Here is an 18,882-nt window from a genome sequence, read left to right on the forward strand (position 1 = left end):
ACTATGTGGTAGCTTGAGGGTGCACTTCGACCGATTTCGAAGATGAGGGTGATAAATCAAACTGACTGGTTAATTCGGGATTGAAATGTGGAGTTTTTTTGGATTTGACACAGAGATGAGATGAGATGTATGCCGTCATCTTGTTCGAGGATGAGCCATTCTCAGCGAACGTTTTTTTTTCTCTGGCGTGGCAACAATCCCCTGCTTTAAGATTCACGCTCTCATCCAACGGTGGCTGATGCGTTCGCTGGGAAACATAAAATATCTTACGTTTCCGGATAGCATCCCCCCCCCCCCCCCCCCCTTTTTTTTTAGGATATGTTTTTTTGAGAATCTTTTTTAGGATATGTGATCTGGGCTTAGGACACGAGCCTTTCGAGCCCGCGCAATGCGTATGGTCTCGGCCCGTGTAGGCCTTACTCGGCACCTGACGGACTTGATACAACCGAAGCAACATCGGAACCGAAAGCATCCCAACTCCCAAGCTCCGCACCACCGCACCTCGGCGAGACGGCGACCATCTCCCTCATGCCGTCGTCGTCGCCGGCGATGGCGATCCAGCCACCACCGCGGCCACCGGCTCAGGAGCTCGACCTCGACGCCTTCCTCCCGTCTTCTCCCGCCTCCTCCTCAGCCTCCGACGCCGACGCCGATCACCGCCGCGCCGTCGACGACCTGCTGCTCCTCCTCTCCTCCTCCGACTCCGAAGGCGACGACGAGCCAACCCGTGCGCCCGCCACCAACCTCAAACCCCTAACCAGTATCAAAGCCCCACCGCCGCCCCCTAAACCTTCTCCCCCATCTCCTCTGCCATCGCCTTCCGCTTCCCCCGGGAGATCCACCTCCGCATCGCCGTCGGCGACGCTCTCCTCCCTCGTCTCGAGAACCTTTTCGAGCAACGCTGCTTCCTCGTCCACCTCCTCGGCGAGGCCGCTCCCCTCGCTCTTCCGGGGTGTCCGCCCAAGCCCCAAGCCCGGCGCCGCCCTGGCCGCGGCGGCAGCCGCGTCCCGCGCCGTCCTCACCCCGCACGCCGCTGCAATTAAGTCGCGGCGCACCGCCTCCGCGCCCATCGATAAGCTCCTCGACGAGGGCTCCGGCTCCGAAGCCTCCGAGGGGATCCTTTCCACTGGAAATCTCGAAGCAGAGGAAGTAGCTGAGAAGGTCAGTGAGGAAGTGGTTGCTAGGGTGACCGAGGAAGCTGTCGGTGGGAGTGGGGATGAAGAATTGGAAGAGGACAAGCACGGGGAAGTGGGGACTGAAGAGAATTCCGAGCCCTCCGAATTGGTGGACCTAGGCAATGTCGATTCTGTTGCTGTGGATAATGTCAATGAGCAGGAGCAACTTGGGGGCGAGAATTTGGCAGAAACATATCAAGCTGGGAGTCAAATTGGGCTTGTTGATGAAGAAAATAGTGATGAGCAACTTAGTGATGGAAATTTAGCGGAAGCTGGTGAGATTGTGGATCAAGATGGGTCAGTTTCCGAGGAAAAGACTGATGATGGTCTGGAAGCTGAATTTTCTGACACTGACTTGGAAGAGCTACTGGAATCTGAGCGCATCATTGATAAGGTGATCGAAGAGAGGTTGGAGATCAGCAGGATGGCTGAAAAAAATGCGGAGAAAAGGCCGAAGGTACCGATGAAACCACTGGAGCGGGCTGAGGAGCTTGAGAAGAGACAGGCCTCATTTGGGCATCTCTGGGAGGAGGGAGCAGCAGCTCAACCCATGCACCTGGAGGGGATTGGGAAGGGGCAACCAGCTATTGGTTACATGCAGATTGAGGTGGACAACCCAATAACTCGTGCCATGGCATCTCCCTCTTTTAGACAGGACCATGGCTCTCCTCAGGTCTTAGCAGTACATAGGAGCTATATTGCCATGGGCATGTCCACTGGATCTGTTATCATCGTCCCAAGCAAATACTCCATCCATCAAGCTGATGATACAGATGCAAAGGTTAGTCATTGCCTCCTTGGTGCTGGTGTGCATATTGCTGGTTTTGGTCAATACTATATGGTTTAGTGGCATGCTTCACATGTTGGACTTCAAGATGTTTCAGTATTATGTGGTATACACTTGAAGATGATTCATTAGATAACACTGAGTCGTAGACACTACTTGGGGTCACAACTTTGCAAGAGTTGTATGCATCACTTGGTGTTACATTTTGCTGGACTTCACACCTTCCTTGACTTGAAGAGAAATTTGGGAGGAAAAAAGATGTGGTCATACCAATTTTACTGGGATGACCATACATTGTATTTGTGCACCATCATTCGGAAATAAGTCTTGTGATCAGGGTTGCACTTACATCTTGTATAAATAAATCAATCCAGATTCAGTGCGTTGCAAATAATGATATTGAACTTGACATGCAAACATCTGGTGTTCCCATTACTGCCCTAGTATACCAGACTTGAATACAAACATGGCATTTAGGTAGAATTTCAAAAGCATACAGAATCTTAGATTTGGAGCAGAAACAAGAGGTACAATAAGGTCCCCACAAGGAATCTGCTCAAGTGGCTCTACTAACATGACTGAAATTCCAGTTGCTGCTATGCTATGCATCAGTGACAGTAACACATTGGAATAAATCTACACAGTGGAGCTTGTTATTTTCGGTAATCCATCTGGTTGTTTAATAGGGGATAAAGAAGAAAACACTACATGCAGCACAGAATATAAAAAACTCATCTATTGCTGTACATTGGTATTGTCAGCAGGAGTTATGCATCACCCTGCCAGATCTGCGTGTTTTATGGTGTTGCCAGAAGTTGACCATGTGGGGTTTATGTACACACTAAATTTTTTGTGAGGCCTATTCCCTGTTCTCATACTTATGTCCAAAGTTCACTAAGGCAACGCTGTGGAAAATAGGCCAAACAGTAACACATCCTTCATAGTGGGGCCCACTTATAGTCTTTAGCAGTTGATGGCAACAATAGAAGACAAGGGTTACCTTGATATTTTTATTAGATGGCTCCATACTCAAATATTCATACATTTAAAGGAACTATTCCTGTGTGCCAGAATCTAATCATGCCAACTTTGATTGATTTGCCATAATTTCTATTTAAAAAGGTGATTGATTGTATGGCATTGATTGCCATGCCATACATAAATGGTAGAAATAATTAGATGCATCCAGTTGTTTCAGAAGATTATGATACATCTCTATGTTCTTTTACGAACAAGGAACCGGAAGAAACTGTTTTTGGCTTTTTATGTTTAGCTCGCCCAAATCATCAAGGCACTTTTAACTTCTTGTTCCACAGTTCACCAATTAATCTCTGCACAATTGGCTCGCTGAAAATTAATATTTTTCCAAGATGGTACATGAACTTGAAAAGTAATCTCCCGGATTGGGGTGTACTGCACATTTCATGTGTTTGTCAGTCATATAATAATTCAGTGGCTGCACATATAGCTATTAATCTTATAAGCCAGTAGCCATTTGCTATTCAAAAATCTTGTTGGATGAACTCTTGGAAAATAATAAAACCGCAATACTGGTTATGATTTGAATGAGGACAGTTGTTGTAGATTAGTGGTTCTGATGTCCTGGGAATTATATGTCACTTTGATTTTTCGGTCTGTAAAGATTGCTTTTATTATTTCAGATGCTGTTCTTTTGGAATCAAGGTGAGAAAACCCAATCACCAGTGACTGCCATGTGCTTTAACCCGCAAGGGGATCTTCTGCTAGTAGGATATGGTGATGGTCATATGACAATTTGGGATGTACAGAAAGCTACTGCAGCAAAAGTCATATATGGTGAGCATACAGGAGCTGTAGTGCATGTTTGTTTTATCCGCCAATCTAAAGCCATCACTGGTGATTCAAAAGGGCTTGTTCTTCTGCACACCTTCTCTATTATCCCCGTCATTAATCGCTTGACTGTTAAGGGAACTCAGGTATGAAGAAACATCATTCTTTCCATTGTATACATATTAATCCACTTGATCCCCTTTTAAATATATTACTGCTCTGACAAAACATAGCTACACTTTGCCAGCGCCTTTTTGATGGAAACACTGGAATCGTGCTCTCAGCCTGTCCTCTTCTAGCGGATGAATCCTTTGGTTCTGGAAACTCATCTATGCAGGGCAACCTACCAACTTCCTCCAGTGGTGGTCTTGGGAGCATGATGGGAGGTGTAGTTGGAGTAGATTCTGGATGGAAGTTTTTCAATGAAGGTTCTTCTCCATTGGAGGATGGTGTTACAGTCATGTTCATTATGCATCAACATGCTCTTGTGGTACGGATGATATATTTAATAATGGAAACATTTTGTAATTTTTTCACTATCTGTTATCTTGTGAACTCACAATTACCATGACTCTTGTACTGATTTATGATGTTATGTGTTTCTCCTGTTAGGTTAGACTCCGTACCAACATTGACCACGTTGACCATATTGAGAACTTCTCTAGACCAGATGGAGCACGCGAAGGGTCAATTGCTTATGCTGCATGGAAATACACATCGTCCTCCACTGATTCATCGCCAATTGGTAAGATTAGACCTCCTTAGACATTGACAATGATTGGTAGTTCCTTATATTGGTAAATTTTAGTTTCTTGGACTAAAAATGACAACACTATAGATGAAGAGCGAGTATCTTGGCTTGCGCTTGCATGGGACCGTCAAGTACAAGTTGCAAAACTTGTTAAATCGAAGATGATCAGACATAAGGACTGGAAGCTTGATAGTGCCGCTGTTGGCGTTGCCTGGTTAAATGATCAGGCATGCAAAAGTCTCCCCTTTTGGTTATTCATTTAGTCTATGTCTTTTTCCCAGTTGTAAAATCAAATTACTTTTTTTCTTCCCATTCAGATGTTAGCTGTCCTTAACTTGAAAGGGCAGCTCTGTTTGTTCTCAAAAGATGGCAGTGAGCTTCGCAGGACTATCTTTATTCTTGATGGTTTTGTCTTCGATGACAGCATACTGTACCATACACATTTTTCTAACAGGTTTGGCAACCCTGAGAGACATTTTAACAACTCAGTAGCAGTGAGAGGTGCTACAGTATATATTCTTGGCCCAAGCTTTCTTACAGTTTCGCGACTTCTTCCATGGAAAGAGCGGATTGAAGCACTAAAGATGGCTGGTGATTGGATGGGTGCACTGGACATGGCAATGAAGCTTTATGACGGTCACACACAGGGTGTTGTTGATCTTCCGAGAACAGTTGATTCTATAAGGGGAGCCATAATGCCGTATTTAGTAGAGTTGCTGCTGTCATATATAGGTTATGTCTTCGAATATATTTCAATTGCATTGTCAAATCATACTGGAAAGGGGGGAGCAACAGATGGCCTGATAGATGCCGATAGATCCCTGCTGACACAGAGAGAAGAACAATATGCTCGTGTAGGAGGGGTTGCAGTCGAGTTTTGTGTTCACATTGGTCGGAATGACATCCTGTTTGATACAGTCTTCTCTAAGTTTGTTGCTGCCCAAAGTGGAGGTAGGCTTGTTCTAATTAACTCATAAGAACTAGCAACCTTCTTATTTTGCTTAACTCTGATGTTTATTCTGTTCATGCCTGAAGTTGACGCAATCCTCTCTTCCATGTTTTAATGCATCTTTCTTTAGATCATTTGTTGATACATCCTGTGGTCCTCCTAATTTTTTTCTCTACAAGAACGCAAAGGAAGATACTTTCCTGCTTCTGTTCTGAGTTGCAGGCATTCTGTAAATCTCTTTTGATGGATGCTTTAATGAGCTCTATTTGCGTGGCCAGGCATTTTTTCTTTCTTTTATTGCTTTGACTCCATTTAATTTGGAATTATTTTACTTGCACTTTTGAAGATTCCAGTCTTTAAAGGAATATTCTAGAGGATTTTATATTAATTTTCATGTGGTATACTATAAGAAATGCTTTGCGTATGTCAATTATCTGTTTGCTGATAAGATTGTGCACGCACATGTTTCTGCTATTAAATTACTGCTATAACTTGAAAAGGCTGACATGGCATACATAACAGGTATATTTCTGGAGGTACTAGAGCCATATATATTGAAAGATATGCTGGGTTCTTTACCCCCTGAGGTGAGTGCCACTGAGGATTTTCTAGTGTTAGCACATGAATTTGCAAATGATTATACATTTATGCCAATTTGATTTGTAGATCATGCAAGCTCTAGTAGAGCATTATAGTGGCAAAGGATGGTTGCAGCGAGTCGAACAATGCATTCTTCATATGGATATTTCATCACTGGATTTTAATCAGGTATACATAAAAGTTGCATTCAAGTACTGTAAGAGGTCCATTTGTAGAGCTTTATCGGACATGTTTCATTGTTTACATTCATTGACCAAGAAAAACCCTTTTCAGTATCTTCTGGTACCGCTTTTGTAGTTTGGACAGATGTGTTGCACAATTATGCATCCGCATGATATTGTTCTACTTGTTCTGTTTGCAGGTAGTCAGACTCTGTCGTGAGCATGGGTTATATGGTGCTCTAATTTATTTATTTAACCAAGGGTTGAATGATTTCCGTACACCTCTAGAGGAACTTCTATCTGTCATCCAGAATGCTACTCGAAAAGATGCTACTTCTACTTGGTATGCCGTACTCTTGCCAGTAAGAGTTGTATTAAACTCGCTCATAATCAATCACATTGCTCGTATAGATGAGATAATAGTACACATTATGTTCAAGTTATTGATATGTGATTTGAGCATACTTGTGTTATTCTGAAGTTCCTGATTGAATATCTGTTCTGGTAAATTGATTAATCAGAATTTGATAATTTTCTTAGCATTAGTTACTTGGTTATCATTGCAATTTACATGAATCTTCATTTGAAATGCATCTCTATGTTTCCCCTGAGATTTCTCTATGACATGCATGAGTGTGAACAAAAATGTTGATACTAAGCAAAAAACATCCCATGCTTTCAAAGGGCTTGGTTAGACTTGCTTGATTTTGTTTGATACTGCTAGCGGCCTAGTTTTGTATATGCAATTGGTGTTTCTTTTAGAATATAATACTAGTGCTATGTGGAAGGCCAGTATCTTACCATATTTTCACTTTAACAGCTACAGAATGCTTGTTTATCTGAAGTATTGCTTCCAGGGCCTAGCATTTCCTCCAGGTTAGTAATGTAAGCCATTCACGGCATGATTTTTACTATTTCATAAATTCTATGCTAGTTTAATGTGACCTTAGACTGTTTTTCCTGTGCTGTTGGGCTTTTGGTGGGCCTTGAATCTGGTAGATTGAAAGTGTGTTAGTAAAACTATGTGCGTCAATTTTGATATTCTAAAATTGGAAAGTTTAGATTTGCTATGAGGTGCGGGTGTTGTGTTATCTTCACGGGAACATCTGCATACTTCCAACAGGATTATGTTCTGAACTAGGAATACACATGAACATGCTAATGCTATATAGGATCCTCTTATAAGACAATTCAACTCCATGATATGTTATCACATGATCTATTTTTGCAGGGCATGGAACAATTCCCCGAGCCCAGCTTCATGCAGTGAGAAAAGAACTTCTGCAATTCATGCTCGAGGACTCTAAAATGCTCACTTCTGAAGTATTTAAGGGTTTTAGTTCTTCTTCTGGAAAATGCCCAAACATATGCTATCTACTATGGATGGATACGGAAGCTACTTTGGAAGTTGTCAAGTGTGCTTTTGCACAAGAGAATTTTGAACCTACTTCTAGTATTCTTGATGCATCTGTATCTAAGGATGAAGAAGATACTGATATTGAAAGCCCAGATAGTCAAAATATTTTGTTACAAACTGTAGTTGACACCATCATTCATATTGTTGGTTTAGAAAATGAGGCGATCCATTCCGTTGTTGTGGGTACTGCTGAGTCAGAAGAACTTTGGCCTTCAGTGAGTGACTTCAGTCATATCATTGAATTTGTATCCTTTTTTGTTTCCCATAAAAGGGCAAATGCATCTCAAAGAGTTCTCAAGCACATTCTTAAATACCTCACGTCATCCACTACATCATACGATGATAAAAAGATGCCACCTCAGAAAGAAGTTCTTCAGCTCTTCAACGTGGTTCCTCAAACTGACTGGAATTCTGATTATGTGTTGAATCTTTGTTTAGATGCCCATTTTCATCAGGTTTGTCACTACTACCTTTGGAAAGTTCACCTGTATAATATAGCCCTGCTGCTCAAAAATATCTTTCAGCCTATGACTGTAAATATATTGTTACTATACAGGCCTGTGGCATGATATATACAGCCAGAAATCAAAATTTGGCTGCTTTAGATAGTTACATGAAGGATACAATGGAACCATACCATGCATTTATCTTCATCAACAAAAAGTTACTTCAATTGGCAAGTGATGAAGCTTTGTCGTTTCGTTCCATAGTAATATCTCATTTTGCTGAGCTAGTCAATCTAAGCAGGTGAGCTTGTTAATTAATGTTTTAACTAGTAATATTCTTCCCCTTTAAATTTTCACTTGCTGGCTTGTCTTTCTACCGAATGTGCTCAATTTCTCTCCTATCCTTTCATTTTCTTAGGGAGTGTGCATTTGTGTTGGTCATTGATCATTTTCATGATGAGATCCAGCAAATATTGGCAGAGCTTCATTCTGATCACCGCAGCCTCTTTCTTTTCTTGAAAACTGCAATCGAAGTACACTTGTCAGGAAAACTTGACTTCAGTGAACTTACTGCCAGAAACTATGAAATTGTTGAAAGTCTGTACTCTGGCGAACTCGAAGATTATCTTCAGAGATTATCAAATCTCCCAAAGTTGTTTGACCGCAATCCTATTTCTATGACTGATAAGTTAGTTGAACTCTATCTGGAGGTACGTTTTTTGACAGATTTTTAACATCAGTATATTTGAAATAGAGCTTTTTAACCATAATGAAATACCTTTGGTTGGAGCCTTATGCCATCAGTGTAGACTTTAGTAGAGCCTTTCACCTCTATATTGTCACAAAAGTTGTACTGGGAGAACAATCTATCGGCAACTGGTAGTGCAGTGATTTGCCATAACCGTTATATTGAATCATTGAGCAGTATGTGCTTTGCAAATACAACACAGACAAAGTTGCTTAATGTTAACCATTATAAATGTTCCAAAAGGCGATGTTAAACATTGCCTACTCACTAGCCGGAGCCTGGTTATGGTTCACCTCTAGGCAGTGGTCTTAGGCGACCTTCGAGGGGCCAGTGTGGAATCAGCACTATTTTGAACCTTGACCATTATACTGCACAAAATGTTCTAATCTGAACAAACTATCAGCAGTTGGTTGAACACTAAGTCAATATCATGACATGAAACCAAGAAGCAAAAATTTCCTTGCAACTAAGATACTACGGAGTCTGATGGTATCATTGTATCCTTGTAGTTGTATTTGGCTGACCTTGGGCGCAGTTTTGTACCTCAGGTCTAGAGTTGATTGTTTGGTTACAATGATTGAGTCCTGGTGAGACATCATGGTTGGAAAAACCAGAGGATTCCTTGAGAACATATTTGTGGGCAGTATTGCACTCTAGTTTTTTTGGAGCTTTAGACTCCAATATTATATTTGAAACTGTTGTTGTCAAATCAATATGTCAATTGCTGTTTCTTCATTTTGTTACGGTGAATGGTACAAATTTTGCCACTTTTCTGAAGAGGTGCAAAGTTGACCTTACTGATGCAATTTGTTAGGTTGAAGTTTTTTTAGTGGCAGCACATGCTTTGCGAGATCATCATCCTTTTTTTGTTAATCAAATACGCCTTCTTGCACAGCTTCTGTGTCAGTATGAACCAAGGTCAGTTCTGAAGTTTCTGGAGACTTTCGATAGCTACAGATTGGAGAGGTGTTTGCTCCTTTGTCTAGATTATGGAGTTACAGATGCTGCTGCATTTCTGCAAGAGAGAGTTGGTGATGTTGCGAGCGCGTTGGAACTTGTTCTAGCTGGACTAGATGAGAAAGTTAACCAGTTTATCGCTTCGGTGGAAAATGCGTTCTCTCGGACATCGTCAAAGAGTATCTCTGAAATTGAGCAACCAGACATTGTTCTAAACATGAGCGAGGTTCTTTTTCTTGTGCCTATTGAAATACTAACCATATTTGTTTCCTCTGTTGTATAGTTGGTAACATATTTGATACTCATTTAGGCTCATCCAGTGCTTGATGTGTTACGTTCCTCCATTGGATTGTGCCAAAGGAATTCACAGCGTTTAGATCCAGAGGAGTCTCAGTTACTTTGGTTTCAACTGGTTGACTCGTAAGTTGTGCCAATATATAGTTATATACATAAATACTTTCTTTCAAAAACATTTCTCACTGCAATATATTGGCATTTTGTCCTATTATTTGGATCTATAACTAGAAATTTGATAGTCGTTGCTGGTTTTTGTTAGTAGTGATATGTTATTTGGCAGATGTGAATCATGTGATATGGTTCTCTTTTCACTAGTAATTTAGCATGTGCACTGTCCAAATATCCACCTTAAGGCATCATCTCTATTGGTCATTGGCCTGGGGCACTGCCACAGGAGCTGCGCATGGACAAGTGAGAGTATAACATAGGATCAATTAAATCTCACTTAATGCTGATTAACTTTCCACTCTCTTGTAACTGATGCAATTTTGAGGTAATTTGCAGGGGTAGAATTTAATTTGTGAGTCTGATCTCATGGATGCTTAAAAACATTTGGATCACACCCTACTTGTACCTTGTATAGTTGTACAGATTGCTAGGAATATGATCCTAAAATGTACTGACTGCTGATCTTCTGCCATTCTCGAAACTAATACTGTTCTCAAGCAAGGCTTATTATTAAATACTGATAGATATCTGTCAAGCAGTGTAAAGTATTGTTGCACTTTTGTTTTGTTGAGGGGCCATCATATCAGAATATCCCTCTATCGTTCTGGTAGATACAATTTCTGCTAATGCCATTATGTTGTTGGTGCAGTTTCTCAGATCCACTGAAAAAGTTGTATGGAAGCAAAGTTGTAAATGGAAAAGGTTGTTGGTCCGTGGGTGGTGAAACAACAAATGGACATCAAACAGGCAAAGGATTCTCACAAAAAATGGTGAATTCAGCTTATCAAAGGTGTTTGAATACTCTGCGGAGAGTTTTCTCACAATTTGTTGGAGAGATAATTGAGGCAATGGCTGGGTATATACCCCTGCCAGCAATTATGGCAAAGCTATTATCTGACAATGGAAGTCAAGAGTTTGGTGATTTTAAACTTGTCATACATAGAATGCTGTCTATGTATCTCTACGAAAAAAGAATACTGGTACACACATACTGATTTTCCTTCCTTTGCCTTTTACTTAGTAAGTATAACATGCATGGCGTTTGATGCTTTGCAAAACACCAATCACTGGGCAATAGGCCATTATCTTTGACATAACAAATTACATATTCCATTGCAATAGAGCAGAGTTGTTACATTATGTCAAGTTGATTTGTATCCCTTGTCCTGAAGCTTCAGTGCTTAAAGTGATTGAAAATAACCCAAGGCTTTTAATATTACATTTTTTAGCTAAATTCATGAACCAAGTGCCGTAAAGCGCTTATACACTTTATGGATCAATTAACATATTCCTACTGATCTAACTAGTGTCGAGACAATGATATCTTGAACTAATTTTTTAATTTGTTCGATTAAATGTTGTTTCTTCAGTATTTTCTTGCAATATTTCCTATTCTATATGGAAGACCAGTTAAGTTAACTATGGTGAAACGAGTTCATCACCTTCTTTGGTTATTTTCTTCTGTATTTTATCCAGTAGTAAAAATTATAGCGCCTCTGATACCTTGCGCACCTGCTTGCAGGAAACAGCTAAGTCAGTTATCGAGGATGATTCGTTCTATACCTTGAGCTTATTAAAGAGAGGGGTTTGTCATGGATTTGCTCCACAGACTTTTGTCTGTTGTGTATGCAACTGCTCACTTTCTAAAGAAGGTGCTATTTCAGCAGTTCGAGTATTCAGTTGTGGACATGCAACACATCTTCACTGTGAGTCTGAACAAAGCAAATCATCCAATAAGGATTTTAAAGATGGATGTCCAGTTTGTCTCTCAATGAGTGACACACAAGCCCGAAACAAATCACCTATAATAGCTGAGAATGGGCTACCCAAGTATCCCGTGGTTGAACATGAAGTACCATATGGCGTCCATCATAATCACGAGACAGATCATGTTGAGAGATCTCGTGCGCTTCACCAGATGTCACGGGTAGGAATATCTTAAGATATTTCTTTTCTGCTAGTATAATAAATTTCTCATCCTTAGTGGCGCGCTACATCGGCGCCCGGATGTAGTGGAAAATGAGCAAGGGTCTTCGCATTTGACTCGACGAGTGCGAAGGGTAAGGAAGCTAGCCGAGCCTAGGAGGATTCGCTTAGGTAGCTGGAACGTAGGGTTTCTGACAGGGAAGCTTCGGGAGCTAGTTGATGCAGCGGTGAGGAGAGGTGTTAATATCCTTTGCGTCCAAGAAACCAAATGGAGAGGACAGAAGGCGAAGGAGGTGGAGGATACCGGCTTCAAGCTATGGTACACGGGGACGGCTGCAAACAGAAATGGCGTAGGCATCTTGATCAACAAGAGCCTCAAGTATGGAGTGGTAGACGTCAAGAGACGTGGGGACCGGATTATCCTGGTCAAGCTGGTAGTTGAGGACTTGGTTCTCAATGTTATCAGCGCGTATGCCCCGCAAGTAGGCCACAATGAGAACACCAAGAGGGAGTTCTGGGAAGGCCTGGAAGACATGGTTAGGAGTGTACCGATTGGTGAGAAGCTCTTCATAGGAGACCTCAATGGCCACGTGGGTACATCTAACACAGGTTTTGAAGGGGCGCATGGGGGCTTTGGCTATGGCATCAGGAATCAAGAAGGAGAAGATGTCTTAAGCTTTGCTCTAGCCTACAACATGATTGTAGCCAACACCCTCTTTAGAAAGAGAGAATCACATCTGGTGACTTTTAGTAGTGGCCAACACTCTAGCCAGATTGATTTCATCCTCTCGAGAAGGGAACACAGGCGTGCATGCCTAGACTGTAAGGTGATACCTGGAGAGAGTGTTGTACCCCAGCATAAGCTGGTGGTTGCTGACTTCCGCTTTCGGATTCGTGTCCAGCGGGATAAGCGGGCTAAAGTCGCTAGAACGAAGTGGTGGAAGCTCAAGGGGGAGGTAGCTCAGGCATTCAAGGAGAGGGTCATTAAGGAGGGCCCTTGGGAGGAAGGAGGGGACGCGGACAATGTGTGGATGAAGATGGCGACTTGCATTCGTAAGGTGGCCTCAGAGGAGTTTGGAGTGTCCAGGGGAAGGAGAAGCGAAGATAAGGATACCTGGTGGTGGAATGATGATGTCCAGAAGGCGATTAAAGAGAAGAAAGATTGCTTTAGACGCCTATACCTGGATAGGAGTGCACACAACATAGAGAAGTACAAGATGGCGAAGAAGGCCGCAAAGCGAGCTGTTGGTGAAGCAAGGGGTCGGGCGTATGAGGACCTCTACCAACGGTTAGGCACGAAGGAAGGCGAAAGGGACATCTATAAGATGGCCAAGATCCGAGAGAGGAAGACGAGGGATATTGGCCAAGTCAAATGCATCAAGGACGGAGCAGGCCAACTCTTGGTGAAGGACGAGGAGATTAAGCATAGATGGCGGGAGTACTTCGACAAGCTGTTCAATGGGGAGAATGAAAGCTCTACCATTGAACTGGACGACTCTTTTGATGAGACCAACATGCGTTTTGTGCGTCGAATCCAGGAGTCTGAGGTCAAGGAGGCTTTAAAAAGGATGAAGGGAGGCAAGGCGATGGGCCCGGATTGTATCCCCATTGAGGTGTGGAAAGGTCTCGGGGACATAGCGATAGTATGGCTAACCAGGCTTTTCAATCTCATTTTTCGGGCAAACAAGATGCCAGAAGAATGGAGACGGAGTATATTAGTACCAATCTTCAAGAACAAGGGGGATGTTCAGAGTTGTACTAATTACCGTGGAATTAAGCTGATGAGCCATACAATGAAGCTATGGGAGAGAGTCATTGAGCACCGCTTAAGAAGAATGACAAGCGTGACCAAAAACCAGTTTGGTTTCATGCCTGGGAGGTCGACCATGGAAGCCATTTTCTTGGTACGACAGCTTATGGAGAGATATAGGGAGCAAAAGAAGGACTTGCATATGGTGTTCATTGACTTGGAGAAGGCCTATGATAAGATACCGCGGAATGTCATGTGGTGGGCCTTGGAGAAACACAAAGTCCCAGCAAAGTACATTACCCTCATCAAGGACATGTACGATAATGTTGTGACAAGTGTTCGAACAAGTGATGTCGACACTGATGACTTCCCGATTAAGATAGGACTGCATCTTGGGTCAGCTTTGAGCCCTTATCTTTTTGCATTGGTGATGGATGAGGTCACAAGGGATATACAAGGAGATATCCCATGGTGTATGCTCTTTGCGGATGATGTGGTGCTAGTTGACGATAGTCGGGCGGGGGTAAATAGGAAGTTAGAGTTATGGAGACAAACCTTGGAATCGAAAGGGTTTAGGCTTAGTAGGACTAAAACCGAGTACATGATGTGCGGTTTCAGTACTACTAGGTGTGAGGAGGAGGAGGTTAGCCTTGATGGTCAGGTGGTACCTCGGAAGGACACCTTTCGGTATTTGGGGTCAATGCTGCAGGAGGATGGGGGTATTGATGAAGATGTGAACCATCGGATCAAAGCCGGATGGATGAAGTGGCGCCAAGCTTCTGGCATTCTCTGTGACAAGAGAGTGCCACAAAAGCTAAAAGGCAAGTTCTACACGCAATGTTGTATGGCGCTGAGTGTTGGCCGACTAAAAGGCGACATGTTCAACAGTTAGGTGTGGCGGAGATGCGTATGTTGAGATGGATGTGTGGCCACACGAGGAAGGATCGAGTCCGGAATGATGATATACGAGATAGAGTTGGGGTAGCACCAATTGAAGAGAAGCTTGTCCAACATCGTCTGAGATGGTTTGGGCATATCCAGCGCAGGCCTCCAGAAGCTCCAGTGCATAGCGGATGGCTAAAGCGTGCGGAGAATGTCAAGAGAGGGCGGGGTAGACCGAATTTGACATGGGAGGAGTCCGTTAAGAGAGACCTGAAGGATTGGGGTATCACCGAAGAGCTAGCTATGGACAGGGGTGCATGGAAGCTTGCTATCCATGTGCCAGAGCCATGATTATAAATATATACAAAATTTGTTGGTTGCAAGATCTTATGGGTTTCACCTCTAGCCTACCCCAACTTGCTTGGGACTAAAGGCTTTGTTGTTGTTGTTGTATTACCAGGCGCTTTCCAAAAACTTGACTTGTGATATTTGGAAGCCCTGGTCCAGTTATAACTTGTGATATCTCTCTTGTAATGAATATAATATTACATCCTGTTTTGGTTATCTGTGTTAGATATTATATCAGCTGTGTACTTGGTTATGCTTTGGTCAGTGATATAGAATTTAGTGTCCACTCTAATACTTTAAATTTAGTTAATAAAAAAATCTAAGTTAATTCTAGTTTTTCAATGGTGATAAAATGGATCTGGCTCTATACTCTGTACTTCTATAGTACTAGCTAAAGTTTTTGCCACGATATTTCCTTTTGCAGTTTGAAATACTGAACAATCTCCAGAAAGGTCAGAAGTCTTTTCATATTGAGACTGTACCCCCGTTGAAACTTTCTCCGCCAGCCATATATCATGAAAAGATACAAAAGAGAGTAAGTTTGGTGGGAGAATCCAGCAGACATTCAGTTAGAAGTGAAAAACCACAGAAAATATGGCACATGAAGGAGCCAAAATCAAAGAAATCAGGGAATTGGCTTCCACCAAAGTCAAGCATATTCAGTAAGTCTCTGATTCTCTCGGTTGACTGAATAAACATGATCATCACAGTATTGATCTTATCTTGGACTCTTATTTGTCTATTTACCTTTTAAAATATTCTGCAGGTTCTGACAAGAATCAAGTGCGGTAGACTACTGATTGTACGGTATGTAGCTCGGTGATATTTATGTGCTGGTAATTTTGTTGAGAGTGTTTGTATGCTTCTGTCATCTGTGAGATCATCATTGATATTTTTTCTAAATGTCGAGACTTAATAAGATCCCCTCACTAAGCAGATTCAGGCTTATTTTTTTTTCTTGGAGAAAATGATTTAGACTCAATTGACACTGGTGCCTTTGAGGCACCATATCAATCATCTGCTCAACAAAAAAAAAACACATCTGGTCCCACAAGCACATCACAATGATGCCAAGTTGTGCCTTTGCATTATACGGCAAGATTTCGTTTGTTTTAAACTTGTACAATAAGTAGAAGTAGCTGACATGACACTTCGAAACTAACGGAGAATGTAAAAGAACTCATTTGTTTTAAGGTTTAAATCTGTTACCAAACATATAGATGTGTTTACTTCTATTTACATTCAATTTCTGTAATCACAAATGGATACTGAGGTTCTTGTCGTACTTCTCAATAGTGAAGCATTGGATATTTCTTGTTCTGTGCAGCAGCCAGACTATTTGCCACTACGGCTGTCGAAGCTTCAACCAATCTGATGTGCTCGAGCTGCATAGGATTCTCGTGAGTGATGTGTCCTTGTACTAGCATGGTTCTTCTCTCCTGAGACAATATTCGAAGGTAGAGGATACTTCTTTTTTCATCTTGTAATGATTCGTCCAGGTTCGGTCATCTGGCAATTTATTGTCATCCATCTGTTTCAGATTATTTCTCAGTTAGAAGAAGAATCATATAGGAAGGTGAGACGATAGATGCGAGCGAACCCATGACCATGAGTCTGTAAATTAGAAGACTAACTGACAAGGAAACTAATTTTGAGGCAGGACAGGGCCCACATTTGTTGAACGTGACCCACACACCATTTCACTGTAAATGACTTGTTCACTCATTGTAAAAACCATGAAGGCGCTGAGATGTATAGCTGCAGGAGACACGACGACCAATGTTAGATAAACATAAACAAATATATATCTGATCCAAATGTTGTACAGAGTGACTTGTTCCTTCTTTTTCCCTATGTTTTCTAAAAGCGTATATGGCTGCCTTCCTGGTTGAAAAGGCTGTTTTAAACTATTCAGATTTTCTTTTCTTTTTCTTTTTGCTGGTGAATATTCAGGGCGTAACAAAGATCTTGCCTTGGCAGAGGAGCATTTTCAGTAGGGATGTGAACCGGGTCCTGTTTAAACCCACTAGTGATCTCACAGTTCAATAATTTTTTTTTTTGGAAAAATAAACTATGTAGCTAGCTAAATCTAACTAAACGGGACTTGTGGACGCTGCTTACTTACAAGATTATTCTAGGCTGGCCAAAATCTCGATCGGCCAACTTTACTCTAATTTGATTGCGAACGACCTTCTCCAGATTATATGGGAACCTGGATTGGCCGACCGATCTCATGCTTCGCCGAACACTCCCATGTATGCCCCGAGTTCTGTGGGGCCATGCACATTTTTTTCTTGGCCCTGCTCGTTCTATCTCCTCTTATCCCCATTTTCATTCTTCTCCGCGCCGCAAACAAATTGAAGCCCGTACTTTATGTTTGTGCAAATGATCATATTTTTTTATAGGGGCCCTACTTCATGTTTAATAGCTACTTTAAATCATCTCCAACAAAATCCCTATAATAGGGCACCAAAAGGTTGGTTTTGTCAATTTGCAATTCATTTGCTTTTTGGGGATGTACTGGTCCGAAACGACTTCTGGCATCACCGGAGGGATCGGAACCACATTCGTAGGCCGACAATTTTTCTGGATAGGTTGAACTATTGGAAGCAAATGGAAAAGGAACACCGAGTGGAATCAAAGAAACTAGCGGACTGATCACTAAATAGATACAAATAGGTGAAAATTCCGACATCACCAAAGCCCACTTCGTTCTCTCGCTCTCCTCGCGGCGCTCTTTGCTCGCGGAGCGGCATACCGAAAAAAAGACGCTCAGATGTGGATTCGAACCACTGAAGGATTTCCAGGGCAATGCCCGTTGCTCTTCCCACTGAAACAAGAAAAAAAGGATTTGCAGGAGTGCCTTGTTTGTTGTTGAGCATTTTCCTCAACATCGTTTTCTTTAAGTTCAGCTATTTCTTCAGTAGGCACCATTTCATCAGTGCCTATTAACTTTATGGATTCCTCATGAGGTATTTCATCTAGCACAGGAGGGTGCTCTCTTTGTGAGCTGTTAGTTTCATCGAACCGCATATCTATAGTTTCAACAACCTTACTGTGATAGGTGTTGAAGACTTTGTAGGTGTGCCAGTCCTTACCATAAGCAAGTATGAAACCATCATGTGCTCTCGGTGCAAAATTAGAACTGTGATGAGGATCTCTAATCCAACATTTAGCACCATAGACTTTGAAATAAGTCACATTGGGCTTCTTGTCAGTAAGGAGCTCATATGAAGTCTTCTTGAGGAATTTGTGAAGATATACCCGGTTGATCATGTGACGTGCAGTATCAATTGCTTCGGGCCACCATCGGCGAGGAGTCTTGTATTTGTCAAGCATTATGAAAGCCATCTCGATAAGGGTTCAGTTCTTGTGTTCCACGACTCCACTATGCCGAGGCGTATTGGGAGCAAATAGCTCATGAGTGATGCCGAGTTCGTCGAGATAGTCACTGAGACCCGTGTTCTTGAACACGGTGCCGTTATCGCTCCTGATGTGCTTGATCTTGACGCCATAATTCATCATGGCCCGGTTTTAGAATCGTCTGAAGACACCCTGCACTTCAGTTTTGTACACGATGATATGCACCTAGGTGTAACAATAAAAATCGTCAACAATGACGAAACCATAGAGTGATGTTGCACTCGTTAGTGTGGCATAATGAGTAGGACCTAATAGACCCATATGAAACAATTCAAAGGGACGAGTAGT

The 18,882-nt window shown here is 42.1% G+C and overlaps 1 protein-coding gene across 6 annotated transcripts; it reads left to right on the forward strand.

Moving 5' to 3' along the window:
- The first annotated feature begins 447 nt into the window (after window positions 1-447).
- Window positions 448-17,015, forward strand: LOC123136027 (uncharacterized). 6 transcript variants are annotated; one of them, XM_044555304.1, is made up of 21 exons: window positions 451-1,956; window positions 3,624-3,917; window positions 4,019-4,261; window positions 4,384-4,516; window positions 4,610-4,749; window positions 4,840-5,473; window positions 5,994-6,058; window positions 6,138-6,239; window positions 6,433-6,575; window positions 7,053-7,108; window positions 7,464-8,104; window positions 8,206-8,396; window positions 8,514-8,805; window positions 9,658-10,026; window positions 10,111-10,220; window positions 10,915-11,245; window positions 11,788-12,192; window positions 15,596-15,833; window positions 15,938-15,978; window positions 16,499-16,628; window positions 16,712-17,015. In XM_044555304.1, the coding sequence occupies exons 1-19, from the start codon at window positions 529-531 to the stop codon at window positions 15,961-15,963; spliced, it is 5,841 nt and encodes a 1,946-aa protein (XP_044411239.1). In that variant the 5' UTR covers window positions 451-528; the 3' UTR covers window positions 15,964-15,978; window positions 16,499-16,628; window positions 16,712-17,015. The 6 variants fall into 6 exon arrangements, with proteins under 6 accessions (XP_044411244.1, XP_044411239.1, XP_044411241.1 ...); XM_044555306.1 differs by having other exon boundaries at window positions 16,502-16,628; XM_044555308.1 differs by having other exon boundaries at window positions 452-1,956; window positions 9,739-10,026.
- Window positions 17,016-18,882: the final 1,867 nt, after the last annotated feature.

The sequence above is a fragment of the Triticum aestivum genome, chromosome 6B, assembly GCF_018294505.1.
Source record: "Triticum aestivum cultivar Chinese Spring chromosome 6B, IWGSC CS RefSeq v2.1, whole genome shotgun sequence".
NCBI classification, from domain to species: Eukaryota; Viridiplantae; Streptophyta; class Magnoliopsida; order Poales; family Poaceae; genus Triticum; species Triticum aestivum.

Excerpts from the sequence above, each read along its gene's own strand:
- LOC123136027 (XM_044555305.1), top strand. The coding sequence starts at position 529 with ATGCCGTCGTCGTCGCCGGCGATGGCGATCCAGCCACCACCGCGGCCA. Across the intron at positions 4,262-4,383 it reads TGCATCAACATGCTCTTGTG|GTTAGACTCCGTACCAACAT; the intron begins GTACGGATGATA and ends TTCTCCTGTTAG. Across the intron at positions 15,834-15,937 it reads ACCAAAGTCAAGCATATTCA|GTTCTGACAAGAATCAAGTG; the intron begins GTAAGTCTCTGA and ends AATATTCTGCAG.